This window comes from Rhinoraja longicauda, chromosome 2 (assembly GCF_053455715.1).
Source record: "Rhinoraja longicauda isolate Sanriku21f chromosome 2, sRhiLon1.1, whole genome shotgun sequence".
NCBI classification, from domain to species: Eukaryota; Metazoa; Chordata; class Chondrichthyes; order Rajiformes; family Arhynchobatidae; genus Rhinoraja; species Rhinoraja longicauda.
In genome coordinates, this window is record NC_135954.1 from 86,568,701 (window position 1) to 86,586,277 (window position 17,577).

Below are 17,577 nucleotides of genomic sequence, written 5' to 3' on the forward strand. Positions count from 1 at the left end.
TGTGTCCAGGTTCAAACCTGCACACTTGGATCAGGACCGCCCTGTCCTGGTCGGCCAACCGCCTCGGCGGGGCCGTCCTCCTGCAATTCCACCTGATCCGGGACCCCCTGCTCCTGTGGTTCCTGCAGCCCCTCTCCTTACTCGTTCTGGTCGCGAAGTCCGGCTCCCTGCTAGGTTCCGTACCTCGGGTTCTGGGGGGGTCATGTAGCGACCATAGGGATTGGTCCTGAGAGTCGAACCCTCGGATTGGCCAGCAAGGTCACATGATGGTGCGACCATAGGGATTGGTCCTGAGAGTCGAACCCGCTGATTGGCCAGCTAGGTCAGGTGGTGGTTTTGGGGCCCAAAAACCAGGCAGTGGGAAGAGAACTTCGATGTGAACAGTTTGAGTTAATGGTTGTCTGTAATCTCGTTTGTTATGCTTTGTAATTGAATATTGCTGCCGCAATAAACTTCTTTAACAAAGTACAAGCCTCCAGACTCGCCATAACCTGCTGCTCTTTCTTTGTGTTTGACTCACAACTGCCCATGGGAATGGCCTAGCAAACCAATTATATAAAGCTGCTAGAAAGGAAACCATGACCGTAGTCTGGCAGCAAATTGGGTGGCATCAAATAAAAATGTGACATGAGTATACCCCAACTAATCCACTCTTCAAAACTCCCCTCACTAAGCGAAATTTAAAGCTAGGTGGCACATGGGTCACATGTAATATTGATCTGTGAACACTTAGTTCCCTGGAAGGAGGCCTTACCGAGGTGCTGCGGCCACAGAACCAGGAACCCGCCCCGAGGACCAGAAGGCTTGGACTGTGGTACAGGAAGGGAGCAGCTGGATACGTTGGACACAAGGAGCAAGGGCTGGTAGGATGGTGAACCAGGCTAATACCTCCAGTGCCTTCAGAGTGGGCTGCATGAAGCGCCTCTGGGACACAAAGATGGCCGAGTGAAGAGAGGGGCTTTGGTTTGTGGGCTGATCCGGTCGAAGGCGATGGAGGAAGGCCCTGCGGGAGCCTGCAGCTTATCTTACTGCTCCAGTAGACCGAGCATGCGGGCGGACCGGACTTTGGAATGTCGCCAAAATATTGCAACGCCTGCATATATAAATATGCAAAGAGAATTTCACTGTGCAGTTGCACTTGTGACAAATAAAGCACCATTGAACCAAGAAGGGACATAGCTAGACAGGGATGAAGAAGGCATTTGGCACGTTTGCATTCACCAGTCAGGGCATTGAGTACAAAAGATGGGATATCATATTGTAGGTGTAAAAGGCTTTGAAACAACTGCAGGGAGTATCTTGTGTAATTCCTATTGCTTATGTAGAAAGGATGTCATTAAGATGGAAAGGGTGCAGCAAAGATCTACAAGGATATAACTGGGACTGAAAAACTTGAGTTATGACAAAATGGTGGGTAGGCTGTATTTTTCTCCCTGAGGTATAGGAGTCCAAGGAATTTACCTTATGGGGGTACGTAACATCTTGAGGGTATAGATAGGGTGAATAGCCATAGTCTTAACCTCATTTTAAAACAAGAGGACATAGCTTTAAGGTAAAAGGGAAAAGATTTAAAGTGACCTGAGGGGCATTTTTTCACACAGAGGGTGAAGTGTATTTATAGACAATAGACAATAGGTGCAGGAGTAGGCCATTCAGCCCTTCGAGCCAGCACCGCCATTCAATGCGATCATGGCTGATCACTCTCAATCAGTACCCCGTTCCTGCCTTCTCCCCATACCCCCTCACTCCGCTATCCTTAAGAGCTCTATCCAGCTCTCTCTTGAAAGCATCCAACGAACTGGCCTCCACTGCCTTCTGAGGCAGAGAATTCCGCACCTTCACCACTCTCTGACTGAAAAAGTTCTTCCTCATCTCCGTTCTAAATGGCCTACCCCTTATTCTTAAACTGTGGCCCCTTGTTCTGGACTCCCCCAACATTGGGAACATGTTTCCTGCCTCTAATGTGTCCAATCCCCTAATTATCTAGAAGGATCCCCCCTCATCCTTCTAAATTCCAGTGTATACAAGCCTAATTGCTCCAGCCTTTCAACATACGACAGTCCCGCCATTCCGGGAATCAACCTAGTGAACCTACGCTGCACTCCCTCAATAGCAAGAATATCCTTCCTCAAATTTGGAGACCAAAGCTGCACACAGTACTCCAGGTGCGGTCTCACCAGGGCCCGGTACAACTGTAGAAGGACCTCTTTGCTCCCATACTCAACTCCTCTTGTTACGAAGGCCAACATTCCATTGGCTTTCTTCACTGCCTGCTGTACCTGCATGCTTCCTTTCAGTGACTGATGCACAAGGACACCCAGATCTCGTTGAACATCCCCTCTTCCTAACTTGACACCATTCAGATAATAATCTGCCTTTCTATTCTTACTTCCAAAGTGAATAACCTCACACTTATCTACATTAAACTGCATCTGCCATTTATCCGCCCACTCACACAACCTGTCCAAGTCACCCTGCAGCCTTATTGCATCTTCCTCACAATTCACACTACCCCCCAGCTTAGTATCATCTGCAAATTTGCTAATGGTACTTTTAATCCCTTCATCTAAGTCATTAATGTATATCGTAAATAGCTGGGGTCCCAGCACCGAACCTTGCGGTACCCCACTGGTCACTGCCTGCCATTCCGAAAGGGACCCATTTATCCCCACTCTTTGCTTTTTTAATTTGGAACAAGCTGTCAGAGTAAATATAGAGCCAGGTACAATTATTATACTTAAAAGGCATTTGGACGATTACATGGATAGGAATGACTCGCAGGGCCAGGAGCACGTGGCAAATTCAACAACCTGACCGCGGGAGAAGACGGCAGGGAAGTGAAAATACATTCTGGCCTTCCATCACAGTGAGGAGGTGACTGGAGGAGACTCACTGTGATGGATGTTTCTTTTTGTTTGATTGTGTGTGTTATTGCTTATTTTTATTGCTCTTATTGTTGGACTGTGGGTAATCTTTCATTTCACTGCACATTTATGTGTATGTGACAAATAAACTCGACTTGACTTGAGTATCCAACTTGGTTGGCACGGACAGGTTGGGCTAAAGGTCCCGTTTCTGTGCCGTATAACTGTATGATTTTATAACTAAATGACAATAATTGTTTTTAACACTGTCACTGGTTTAGGGGTTATTTCATGTGAACTAATGTTGCATCAGGATTTGGTGATGAAAGATTCCACAAGGAGGCAATTAAGAAGGTAGCAATTACACAGATGTCATCTGGTTCTTTAAAAGGCATAATGAGCTTAAGTAACAACAATCAGGTGGCATCCCTGGAGGACATGAATAGGTGATGTTTTGGATCGGGATCCTTCTTCAGCTCAGCAACTGCAGTCCCTTGTGTTTATCTCTGGTTCTTAAATCTATTAGGTTAGATTAATTTAGGATTAGGTCAATTTACTGATAATTTCTAGCATCTTAGGGAGTGAATAAGGATCAAAACAATCTACTAGAGGAACTCAGTGGGCCAGGCAGCATCTTGAACCCTTCTCAAAACATTGTTTGTCCATTGCCTCCACAGATGCTGCCTGGCCCACTGAGTTCCTTCAACAATTTACTTTTTGCTCAATATTCCAGCATCAGCAGTGTCTGGTGTTTCCACTACTGAGGCAGCTGAATGTGAAGTTACTTAATTTCCCATCACGAATCAAACCAGTCAATAGTCAATGTAATATTTTTCTTCAGTTTAATAAAATACAAATGTTGATACTTTCTGTGAACCTAATAGCTCTGAAGCCACGTATCCAACTGCTGTTTGCTATATGATTGCATATTCTTTTGATTGACAAGCCCTGCAGGAACTTGCTTCACCTTGTATTCAATGGTAACCTGAGATTAATTACAGTCTCTGTTTTACCTCTGGCGTTAATTTTTTGTGGTTTACCACAGATTTGCTTTGGTTTCACACTACATCCGATTTAAGGAACCTAAAAACTGGTGTTCTGGTTAAAGTGAGGAAGTAATAATAATAATATATTCCTTTATTCGTCCCACACCGGTGAAATTTACATGGGCCTCCTCCAGTGCCATAGTGAGGCCCACCGGAAATTGGAGGAACAGCACCTCATATTTCGCCTGGGCAGCTTGCAGCCCAATGGTATGAACATTGACTTCTCCAACTTTAGATAGTTCCTCTGTCCCTCTCTTCACCTCCCCCTTCCCAGATCTCCCTCTATCTTCCTGTCTCCACCTATATCCTTCCTTTGTCCCGCCCCCCTGACATCAGTCTGAAGAAGGGTCTCGATCCGAAACGTCGCCCATTCCTTCTCTCCTGAGATGCTGCCTGACCTGCTGAGTTACTCCAGCATTTTGTGAATAAATACCTTCGATTTGTACCAGCATCTGCAGTTATTTTCTTATACATAAGTTGAACTGGTGACCACTTATGTTGTTGGAGGCATTCACTTCCCAAATAAGCTGCAATGTAGTAAGAGCTGTGGGCTTTTCTGTATTTCTCTTCTGAAAATCTGGATGAAAAAGCCTGGCTTGAGTGAATGTGGAGAGGATGTTTCCACTAGTGGGAGAATCTAGGACCAGAGGCCACAGCCGCTGAATAAAAGGACGTACCTCTTGAAAGGAGACGAGAAGGAATTTCTTTAGTTAGAGAGTGGTGAATCTGTGGAATTCATTCCCACAGACTGCTGTGGAGGCCGTCAATGGATATTTCTAAGGCAGAGATTGACATATTCTTGATTAATAAGGGTGCCAAGGGTTATGGGATCAAGGCAGGAGAATGTGATTGAGAGGGAAAGATAGATAAGCCATGATTGAATGGCAGAATTGACTTGATGGGCCGAATGGCCTAATTCTGCTCCGAGACCTTATGAACTATGAAAACAAATGCAGAGAAACTGGATATTGAAATATATGGATAGAATGCTTGACCCCCAAACACTACTCCTTCTTACACCAATGGTCTTGTAGGAGAATAGAGGTATTGCAAATGTTTTGTGTTTTTTAAAATAATTAAAATTTCTACAGTACACCCCATTACTTTGCATTTACCTTTCTGCTCCTTGGCATACACATACACTTAACAAGTTCACGTTACAGGAGTAGAATTAGGCCATTCGGCCCATCGAGTCTACTCCGCCATTCAATCATGCCTCCTAAGCCCATTTTCCTGCCTTCTCCCCATAACCCTTGACACCGGTTCTAATCAAGAATTTGTCTATCTCTGCCTTAAAAATATCCACTGACCTGGCCTCCACTACCCTCTGTGGCAATGAGTTCCACAGATTAACTATCCTCTGACTAAAGTGGTTCCTCCTCACCTCCTTTCTAAAAGAGTGCCCTTTAATTCTGAGGCTATGACCTCTGGTCCTAGACTCTCCCACCAGCGGAAACATCCTACCCACATCCACTCTATCTATGCCTTTCATTATTCTGTAAGTTTCAATTAGGTCTCCCCTCAATCTTCTAATCTCCAGAGGCCCAGTGCTGTCAATGCTCATCATGTGCTAACCTACTCATTCCTGAAATCATTCTTGTAACCTCCTCTGGGCCCTTTCCAGAGCCAGCACATCCTTCCTCAGATATGGGGCAGGAATTTGCTCACAATACTCCAAATGCGGCCTGACCAACACCTTATAGAGCCTCAACATTACATATCTGTTTTTGTATTCCAGTCCTCTTGATATAAATGCTAGCATTGCATTTGCATTCCTTACTACTGACTACTTAACTGTAAATCCACAGTCCGAAAGGAGCATAAATCTTGTGAATGGTTAGTTGATTTGGCTTTGGAGAATGTGAAAACATTTACCATTTTGAATTCCTACCAAACTACATAAGTTGGTTCCTGTTGCTTTTGAAATACATTAACAGTTTATCTGAGCCTGTTTGGATTTTTGTTTCTGGAGAGAAAATTAAATCATAAATACCACACATTGTCTTTGTTGCATCACTGGGAAACTGAGATTATGTGTCAGTGCTGGAGAAGCTATTAACATATTTGTTCCAGCTTCCCATTCTTCCAAGGTACCTACACACAGCCACTATTCATTCTTAAAAATGGTGCTGAAAACGTAGCAGAAGGTGACAACTTGAAGATGAAATCAGATGCATCGGTATTACTGTGGAGTAAATGTAACTACGGAAGCATGAGGGAGGAGCTGGCTAAAGCTGATTGGAAGGGGACCCGAAGTGGAAGAAAAATTCTAAGGGGAGAAATGCTGGCTGAAGAAGGAAGTCAAAGACAGCATAAAAATAAAAGAGAAGGCATATACTATTGTAAAGATTAGTGGGAAGATAGATTGGAAAGCTTTTAAAAATCAACAGAAGGTAACTAAAAAGGCAATAAGTGGAAAAAAGATGAAATATGAAGGTAAGTTAGCCAATAAAATAAAAGAGGATAACAAAGTTTCTTCAGATATATAACGAGTAAAAGAGAGGCAAGATTGGACATTGGACCGCTGGAAAATGAAGTTGGAGAAGTATAATTGGGAATAAAGAAATGGCAGAAAAATTGAGTACATGTTTTGCATCAGTCTTCACAGCGGAAGACACCAGCAACTTGCCTGAAATTCAAGATAGTTAAGGGGCAGAAATTAGTGGAATTGCTATTACTAAGGAGAAGGTGCTTGGGAAGCTGAAAGGTCTGCAGGTGGATAAGTCACCTGGACCAGATGGACTACATCCCAAGGTTCTGAAAGAGATGGCTTTAGAGATTGCGGAGGCATGAGGAGTGATCTTTCAAGAATCACTATGGTCCCAGAGGACTGGAAAATTACAAATGTTACTCTGCTGTTCAAAAAGGGAGTGAGGCAAAAGAGGGAAAACTATAACTGCAAAACTTAAGAATAGATGTGGAAGAAGGTGAATGCATTATCACTTCCCCATCTTGAATCGATGAGTGTATTTTCCTTCAAAAGCAAAATATTGCAAATGCTTAAAATTTTTAGCAGGTTAGGAAGTATCAGGGGAGTGGAGGAGTTATGGTTTCAGTTCAATGACATTTAATCAGAACCGGGAAAAGTTAGAGATAGATGGAATAAGATTCAAGCAAATCCAAGGTTTCAAAGTCAGTTATTGTCACACGTACCAATTAAGGTACAGTGAAATTCAAATTACCATACAGCCATACTAAAAAAAAAGCAACAAGACACGCAATTACATAAAATTTAACATAAACATCCACCACAGCGGATTCCCCACATTCCTCACTGTAATGGAAGACAATAAGGTCCAATCTCCTTCCTCTTTATTCTCCCGTGGTCGGGGCAGTCGAACCATCTGCAGTCGGGGCGATCGAAGCCCCACGCAGCCGGCGGTCGAAGCCCCTGCGTCGGAGCGATTGAAACTCCCGCTTCGGGGCAATCGAAACTCCCGCTTCGGGGCGGTCAAACCAGTGGCTTGGAGTCCCCGATGTGGGTCTAACCAGAGACCACGGGCTCCGCGAAGTTAAAGTCCCGCAGCCTCCGACGGTTGGAGCTCCAAAGACGACCCCCCGACAAGGATCGCGAGCTCCGTAATGGTAAATCCGCAGCTCCCGTGATGGAGCTCCCGGTCGATCTCCAGCAAAGGTCTACAACTCCACGATGTGAGGCCGCCGTGCGGACAGAGATATGATACAGAAAAAATCGCATCTCCGTCGAGGTAAGAGATTAGAAAACGTTTCCACCAACTACCCCCCTCCCACCCCCCACATAAAACAAGCTAAAGAACACTAAAAAACATACATTTAACACATACAAAACAGAAACAAGGAAGGAAAGGACAGACAGACTATTGGCGAGGCAGCCATTGCTGGCACCACCCGGTGGAATTTGTGGGGAAATAGGAGAAAATATGCAGCTACGAAAGTACCCCAATGAACAAGGTATTTATTGACTGGTTTAACTGAGTTTCTGATCAATGGTTCTCGTTAGTTTTGGGTTGAAGTTAGACCAGCAATCAAGAAGATTTATTCTTGGTATATCAATTTGCTAATTCTGTGGACTGACACTGGTTACTTTGGATCATGGTCTTGGCTGGTTGGTCTCATCTTCCATGTTTGACTGGCTTAGTGCTCTGAAAAACAACAATATCATTAAAGTGGATGCCAGCTGTTGCAATATTACTTATTTCCAGGCACACTCCTAAGCTCCATGATCTAAATAATCAGTGGGTCACATTTCTATTCACAGTAAGCACGTCAAGAAGGCCCAAAAATCGAAAAGCTGTACTTCATACTCTTTCATGTAGTCTCACAGCATGGAAACAGGTCCTTCAAACCAACTCAGCCAAGCCAACCAAGATGCTACATCTCAGTTAATCCCATTTGCTGCAACTCCATATCCCTCATACTTTCTCATGCATGTACCTGTCCAACTGTCTTTTAGATGTTGTATTGAACCTGCCTTAACTAATTCCCCTGGCAGCTTGTTCTAAACACCCACCACTCTTTGTGTAAAACAGTTGCCCCTCAGCTTCCTATTAAATTTTCTCCCTCTAACCTTATATCTATTCCCTCTAGTTAATAATTCCCCTTTCCTGGGAAAAAGATTCTGCACATTCACTCTTTTCACTCCCCTCATGATTCTATACACCCCTTATTTATTTTTTAAACATTTAATATCATCTGTCAGCTCCCTGGATTTCAAAGAATAAACTTCTAGCCCGCCAGTCTCTTCCTGTAGCCCAGGCCTTCGAGTCATGGCAATATTCTCATGAATGTTCTCTGCACCATTTCCAGCTTAATGACATTTTTACTATAGCAGGGTGACCAAAACTGAACACAAACCTCCGTGCAACCTCACCAATGTGTTTTAAAACTGTAAATGACATTCCAATTTCTATTGCCTCTCTCCTAGATGCTGCCTGACCTGCTGAGTTACTCCAGCATTTTGTGATACCTTCGATTTGTACCAGGATCTGCAGTTATTTTCCAATTTCTATACTAAATTCCTTTTCTAATGATGGCCAATATGTCAAAAGCCCTCTTCATCATCTCATCTACTTGTGCCGCCACTTTCAGGGAACTTTGCTTATACTCCTGGATCTCTCTTCTCTAAAACACTCCCCAAGGCCCCACAGAATCACAGAGAAGGTCCTGTCCTAATTTGACACCCAAAAACAATCCTCACACATATCTGAATTAAACTCAATTAGCAGTCTCCAGCCCACTTGCCCAAAATCCTGTTGCAATTCTTGATAACCATCTCCACTGGCTATGAGAATTATTTTAGTGTAATCTGCAAATTTAGTAATTATGCCTTGTACCTTCTCATCCAAATTATTGATAAGGACAACAAACAGCAATGGGCCCAACACTGACCCCTGACGCACACCCTCACAGGCCTCCTGTCCGGAAAACAACCCTCCACCATCATCTTCTGCTCCCTACCATGAAGCCAATTCAGTATTCAGTAAGCAAGCTCTCCATGGATCTCATACCATCATCTAACCATCTTGAACAGTCTACCATGCAGAACCTTATCATAGAAACATAGGAAAAAAAAGGTGCAGGAGTAGGCTATTCAGCAGCATCAGCATTCAATATGATCATGGCTGATCTTTTAAAATCAGACCCCGTCCCTGCTTTTTCCCCATATTCCCTGATTCCTTTAGCCCTAAGAGCTAAATCTAACTCTCTTGAAAACAACCAGTGAATTGGGCTCCACTGTCTTCTGTGACAGAGAATTCCACAGATTCACAACTCTCTGGGTGAAATTTTATTTTTCCTCATCTCAGTCCCAAATGGCCTACCCCTTATTCTTAAACTGTGACTCCTGCTTCTGGACTCCCCCAACATCGGGAACATTTTTCCTGTATTTAGCCTATCCAATCCTTTAAGAATTTTACAAGTTTCTATAAGATCCCTCTCATCCTTCTAAATTCCAGTGAATACAAGCCCAGTCGATCCATTCTTTCATCATATGTCCGTCCTGCCATCCCCGAAATAAACCTGGTGAACCTACGCTGCACTCTCTCAATAGCAATAATGTCCTTCCTCAAATTATAAGACCAAAATTGCACACAATACTCCAGGTGCAGTCTCACCAGGGCCCTGTACAACTGCAGTAGAACCTCCTTGCTTCTAAACTCAAATCCTCTCGCAATGAAGGCCAACATGCCATTAGCTTTCTTCACTGCCTGCTGTACGTGCATGCTTACTTTCAGTGACTGATGTACAAGCACACCAGGTCTCGTTGTACCTCCCCTTTTCTTAATCTGACACCATTCAGATAATAATCCGCCTTCCTGTTCTTGCCACCAAAGAGGATAACCTCACATTTATCCATGTTATATTGCATCTGCCATGTATCTGCCCTCTCACCCAATCTATGCAAGTCACCCCATAGCCTGATGGCATCCTCATCGCAGCTCACACTGCCACCCAGCTTTGTGTCATCTGCAAACTTGATGTCACATTTAATTCCCTCGTCTAAATTAATATATTTTGTAAATAACTGGGGTCTCAGCACCAAGCCTTGTAGCACCCCACTAGTCACTACCGACCATTCTGGAAAGGACCCGTTAATTCCTGCCCTTTGCTTCCTATCTGCCAACCAGTTCTATCCATGTCAATAACCTACCCCCAATACCATGTGCTCTAATTTTGAGCGCTAATCTCTTGTGTAGGACCTTGTCAAAGGCCTTTTGAAAGTCCAGATACACCACATCCAATGGCTTTCCCTTATCCATTCTACTTGTTACATCCTCAAAAAATTCCAGATTAGTCAAGCATGATTTCCCCTTCATAATCCATGCTATCTTTGACTGATCCCATCATTGCTTTCCAAATGCGCTGCGATAACATCTTCAACAATCGACTAAAGCATCTTCCCCACTACTGATGTAAGGCTAACTGGTCTATAATTCTATAACTCTCTCCCTCCTTTCTTAAAAAGTGGAGTTACATTGGCTACCCTCCTGTCCACAGGAACTGATCCAGAGTCGAGTGAACATTGGAAAATGATCACCAATGCATCCATGATTTCTAGGGTAACCTCCTTGAGTACTCTGGGATGCAGACCATCAGGCCCTGGAGATTTATTTGCCTTCAGTCCCAACAGTTTACCCAACATAATTTCCTGTAATGTGGATTCCCTTCAGTTCCTCCCTCCCACTAGATCCTCTGTCCCCTAGTATTTCTGGGAGATTGTTTGTGTCTTCCTTAGTGAAGACAGAACCAAAGTAATAATTTAACTGTTCTGCCATTTCCTTGTTTACCCACTATAAATTCACCTGTCTCTGATTGTAAAGGACCTACATTTGTCTTCACTAATCTTTTCCTTTTTACATTTCTAAAGAAGATTTTAGAGTCAGTTTTTATATTCCCCGCAAGCTTTCTTTCATGCTCTTTTTTCCTTTTAATTAACTCCTTTGTCTTCCTCTGTTGAGTTCTAAATTTATTCCAGTCCGGTTTGCTGCTTCCTCTGGCCAATTTATATGTACCTTTTCCTTGGATTTAAAACTATCCTTGATTTCCCTCATTCGCCACAGTTGAGCTGCCTTTCCCGTTTTATTTTTTCACCAGACAGGGATGAACAATTTTTGAAGTTCATCCATGCGGTCTTTAAATCTTTGCCATTGCATTACCATCGTCAACCCTTTAAGTATAATTTGCCAGTCTATCCTAACCAATTCCCATCTCATACCTTCAAAGGGGCTTTGCACAACAAGAGCACTAACTAATCCTTCCTCATTACACAATACCCATGTCTAGTATGGCCTGCCCTCTAGTTGGTTCTTCCACAAATTGGTTTAAAAAACGATCCCATATGCATTCCAGGAAATCCTCCTCAGCGCTGCTACCAATTTATATGTCGATTAAAGTCACCCATGATAACTACTGTAACTTTGCTACATGCATCCCTAATTTCCTGCTTGATGCTAACCCCAACCTCCCAACTGCTGTTTGTGTACAACTTCCACAAGAGTTTGCTGCACTTGGCTATTTCGCTGTTCTACCGATACCGATTCTACAACATCCAAGCTAATGTTTCTCCTTGCTATTGCATGAATCTCCTTTTTAACTAGCACTGCCACCCCACCTCCTCTGAGTTTCTGTCTATCCTTCCTGAATATTGAATGTTTAGCTCCGAGCCTTGGTCACCCTGGAGCCATGGCTCCGTAATTCCAACTACAGTCTATCATAGTTCTTAACTACTAACTGCACATTCAATTCATCCACCTTATTACGAATGCTTCTCACATCAAGGCACAAAGCTTTCAAGTTTGTTTTCTGTATCTCCCTTCTACCTTTTGCTTCTGTCCTCCTTTTATGGCCCTCTGCCTCCCTGCATTGGTTCCCATCCCCCTGCCCTGTTAATTTAAACGTGACCTTTCCTCCACTCTCTTTTCTGTTAACTGCACGCATACGCTTCCACGTTGTTGACTCCACCCCACCCCCCCACTGTTTAGTTTAAACCCATCCGTATATCAAAGTCCTTGCTGAAGTTCATGTAGACACTATCTGCAGTGATCATCCCCTTTTTATTTCTCAGCTTCACCCAAATAGCCTCAAAGGACAATCCTTTCGTAATTTCATCTCTGCCATCATGTTCTCCCTAATCAATAAAATATCTCGCTCTCCTCTTGTACCCTCATCTCTATAATCACCTGTATCCTGGAATATTAAGCTGACACTCTTATCCCTTCCTTAACCAGCTTTCTGAAAAGGCTATAATATCTTAGTTGCATGTGTTTATTTCACTTTAATTAATTAATTAAATGTAATTTAATGTTTCATGTATCTTGTTGCATGACTGTTGGCAGACCAATTTCCCAAAGTTCTATCGTATAGTATGCCTTGAGTTTATCTGCCTTACCGGTCAGTCCTTACATTCAAATAAATGCAATTTATTACAACCATCTTTCCTGACTCCCTGATATGCCACTTGCCACCCTGTCAACTGTGCTTGCTGTCAATTGATTAATGTACCAACTTCCAGCCTTCCACATGCCTCACTACTGAATTGGATCCTGACCACCTGTCAGTCTAGTTCTTCCGCTATCTCTTGAGCTGCAATCTGTGCCTCCTTGATGCACTGTGGCACCCTGGCTATTTCCAGGAATGTGCAGATCCCAATAATGTTGAAAACTACCAGAAAAATGAACAATATTACAATAGACAATTATGGATTGGAAACCCATACCTCCTAGATCTTGCAGCTTTGAAGATTGATCTCAGAGCTCCCTGAGATGTTCCTCAATTATCCTTTTCAGACACAAATTCTTGCTATTCTGAAACTTTTTATAGCCTTCCTCCTGGCATAGATTGAGAAGTTCCTCACTGACTTTCAAACACTTTCATGTCCATGCGCTTTGTTGTGAAAACATCTTACCTCGCATCCTCACTAATATGATTTAATTGTTTCCTGGTAAATTGATCTTAACCTTTCACTTGAGAACTGAAGAATCAATTCATTGAGTATATATTTTCTTCTGAACTGTACTCAAGGAAAACTTGCATTTATTCACCTCGACATTTCTGTGTGTCTTGAAGCATACCTTTTGGGTCCAGATATCTCTCCAGTATTCAGAATTCTCTAGAGATAATAATATTATGGAATAGACATTGGGTTTTGTTATTTTGAATATGATCTGAAATAATTAAATAATTTCCCTCTTTTACCTGTATAATTACAGCTGCGCAGATTTCCATCTTGCATCGATCTTACAACAATTAACACCAATAATTATCAATATCAATGTGCATGAAAATCAATAGATATGTCAAACTTGCATCTAACTCTTCGACGGTCACCAGTGTGGGCAAAAATTGGCTTTAATGTACAAAACTGAAATGAAATACTCAGCAAATTTTCTGACCTCATCTCGTAATGTTTGAGAACTCTGTGGAATCATTTTTTCAAATTGATCACAAAGTTTGTCTGTGCCCTCTGATGGCTAAGCTGAGACTTGCAGTTCCACAGATAAAACTGTTGTTCGCTTGTGTGCAATGCGCAGATAGAATACTTTATATGTGTCAAGCTGGGCTTGGAAGACAGCTAAAATTGATTCATTGTGTGATCTGAATTTTCTTTTCCTGGAGCTGTTGTATTTTCACAGACCACCCCATAAAGCCTCACTTGTGCCCCTTAAGTACAGCCTAAGAACTTTCAACATGCCATTTTAGAGACAATTGCTGTATCTGCCATAGCTTCTCTTTGTGTACGGAGAATACTAACTATATATAAACAGTTTGGTACTTCCAAGTTGACTTACAGATGGTCCATGTGTATATACATCTCTCTTGATAACCTTAATGCCTTATAGAAACGTTATGCCTTAATAGAAAGTAGAAAGTCACACTTTCCTTTCTTCCTTTAAGAATTTTAGAATTATATTTGAGGGTTGAGCAAGAGTAATTTATTTCCTTTTTTGATAAGCTTTTTGATTTTATTCTTCCACATACTCTCATAAAGCCAATCCAACCTAACACATGTAGGCCTTCTGATTCAAAGGTTTCTGCAGATTCAGTCAAATTGCTAAATAAAGATTGGTTGCAAAGAACACTCTGTACAGCTGAAAATATTGGTGTTAAGCCAGCAGCAATTCCTAAGCTGAATCTCCATGGTTACAGCTCTGGATCACGTTGACAATAAGAACACCTATGTCAAGATGACTTTCATTGACTATAGCTCAGCCTTCAACACCATAACATCGAATAAGCTTGTCTCTAAACCTCTGGGCCTTGGTCATGGGGCCTCCATCTGCAACTGCATTCCAGATTTCCTGACTGGCAGACCTTGGTTAATTTGAATTTGAATAACATTTCCTCCATAACAAATGGATACCTCGAGGAAATCGATAGATGCTCCACAAGGCTGCATGCTCTGTGCCCTGCTCCACTCATAGATTCATGGAGCTGTACCGTGCAGAAACAGGCCGTTTGGCCCACGCTGTCCATGGCGACCAATTCTGAGCTAGTCCCATTTGCCTACATTTGGCCCATAACCCTCTAAAGCCTTCCTATTCAGATATATCTTTTCAAAAATCTTTAAGTCATAACAGTGTCTAGTTTTATAGCATCTTCCTGGCAGCTCTTTCCAGGTATGTAGGTTAATTTGACTGGGTAAATGTAAAAATTGTCCCTAGTGTGTGTAGGATAGTGTTAATGTGCGGGGATCGCTGGGCGGCGCGGACTTGGTGGGCCGAAAAGGCCTGTTTCCGCGCTGTATCTGAAATATGAAAAAATATATATATGAACTGCCCACTGAATTAAAAAGTTGGCTCTGAGGTCCCTCATAAATCTCCCCTCTCTCACCTTAAGCCTATGCCCTCTAACTTTAAATCATCTACCCTGGGTAAATAGACTGTAAGCATTCACTTTATCCATGCCCCTCATAATTTTGTCCACCTCAATCAAGTCACCCCACAGCATCCTAAGCACCAAGGAAAAAGTATCTGCTTATCCAACGTCTCCCTATAACTCATGCCTGTAAGCCCAAGAAACATCCTGGTGAATCTCTTCTGCACCCCTTCCAACTTATGACATCCTTCCTATAGGTGGGCAACCAGAACTGCACACCATACTCCAAGTGTTGTCTCACCAATAATTTGTATAGCTGCATCATGATGTGCCAACAATATCCTTCTCAATGAGAAGTGTACCAAATGCCTTCTTCACCACACTGTCCACTCGGCTTGCCACCATGCACCCGTACTCCCAGATGTCACTGTTCTGCAACAGTCTCCAGAATGTATGTTCTGCCCTGTTTTGACATACCAAAGTGCAATACCTCATACTTGTCGGAGTTCTGGGAGAAGATATAGATGCTTGAATGCCCAGAAGTCCAGACTTAAGAAGAACTTCTTCCCCACTGTCAGAGTTAGGCCAAATGCAAATTGGAGGAACAGCACCTCATATTACGCTTGGGCAGCTTGGCCAGCGATATGAATATTGATTTTTCTAACTTCAAGGGACCCTTGCATCCCTCCTCTCTCCATCCCTCCCCCACCCAAGTCGTACTAGCTTCAAAGTCATCTTGTTGGATCTCAGTCTGTAACTCATTTTCACCTAGCCCACAGCTAACAATGGCCTAGTTCCTTTATCATCATTACCTTTTCACATATATTTCCTTTATTTGTTCTACATCTCTCTATATCAGCGTCTCTATCTCTCATTTCCCTTTCCTCTGACTGTCAGTCTGAGGAAGGGTCTTGACCTGACATCACCTATTCCTTTTCTCCAGAGATGCTATCTGACCCACTGAGTTACTCCAGCTTTCTGTGTCAATCTTCAGTTTAAACCAGCTCTTTCCTACACACTTCTTCCCCACTGCTTTCAGATTTATGAACCAATCACCACTTTCACACCCCTTTCCTGGAGGTGCTGCCACATTCTCTTACAGTTAACTCTGCCTCATTTGTTTATTTGTAATTTCACTTTGGTATTTTTGCTTTCACTACTTCAGATTACACTACAACTTTTGCACCATGTTGTTGTTTTGCTTCCACTGTTGTATCTATCATTAGCGTGTACCGTGAACTCTGAGCTTCATGCGAACAAGACATCTCATTGCATTCTTGTGTATATAACAATAAACTGATCTGAATCTATACTGAAAATATTAAGCACAGACTGCTTCAGCAAACTTTTCAGTGAAGAATCTTATGATTGTCGCGCTGGCACCTTGACAAACACTGAAGATTGACAAACACCCTTTAATGAAAAATATCTGCTTTGACAAAGAGGATAAAGATGAATCAGAGAATGTACTCGGTTTAGATTTCCAGTTGTCATTTGATAAGCTGTTTCATCAAAAGTTATTGCAAAAAGTAAAAGCTTATGCTATTTGTGGCATGGATATTGATAGGCTAATCAGGACACAGAGACTGGGCAAATAGTTCCTTTGTGATTGGTGACATGTAATGAATGCAACAGGGTTTAGTGGGGTGGAGCAGAAGAAGGGTCTTGACCCGAAACATCACCCATTCCTTCTCTCCAGAGATGCTGCCTGTCCTGCTGAATTACTCCAACATTTTGAGTATCTAGGGTTTGATGAGTGTCTTCAACTTGTGAAAATGTATATAAATTACTTGGATGAAGGCACCCATGGTACATTTTTGCGAAATATGGTAATATTACAAATATAGGAAATTATGTTGTGAAGCGAAATTAAGAAGGCTGTAAAAGGATAGAAATGGATTAGATACAGTAAAGAGCCTGTCCCACTTTAGGCGATTTTAAGGCGACTGGCGGTGACTAGGCTGTCGCCGACAGTTCGCCGGGTGTCGCGGGCATGATCTTGAGGAGTCTTCCAAGAATCATAGTGGATCTCAGCGCGTTGCTGTGAAATCATCCGGAGTGAAATTTCTCGACGACAGCTGGCTTGTCGCCAGGTATCGTTGCTTATTGCGGGCGCTGTCGCCTGCTGTCCCCAGGTTTGATAGGTTCTCTTAAATGCATTTAGAAGCACATAATATTAAAATAAGTAAAGTCATATCAAAATACCATAAAATGCTTGTATTTAACCAATTTATTTACCGTCAGGACATTTGACAGGTAGATTGGAGGCGACAGTTTGACGGTCAGGTAAGCGTGGGAATTTCGCAATGTTTATGGCCATCAGCCATTCCATTTAAAGTGGGCTCCCAACCAAGATATGCAACCCAGAAACCAGA

General features: G+C 42.6%; 1 protein-coding gene across 3 annotated transcripts in view; it reads left to right on the forward strand.

Annotated features, from left to right (window-relative positions):
• sgce (sarcoglycan, epsilon) overlaps nt 1–17,577 on the forward strand; it is a 140,376-nt gene that overhangs the window by 55,954 nt on the left and 66,845 nt on the right. The window contains exon 1 of one of the 3 annotated variants that reach the window (XM_078422681.1): nt 7,266–7,617. The exons of the other annotated variants lie outside the window; for them this stretch is intronic. Coding sequence (XP_078278807.1) covers nt 7,587–7,617 — 31 coding nt within the window. The 5' untranslated portion in view covers nt 7,266–7,586. Of the gene's footprint in view, nt 1–7,265; nt 7,618–17,577 lie in introns of those variants that run through there. 3 annotated transcript variants of the gene reach the window in all.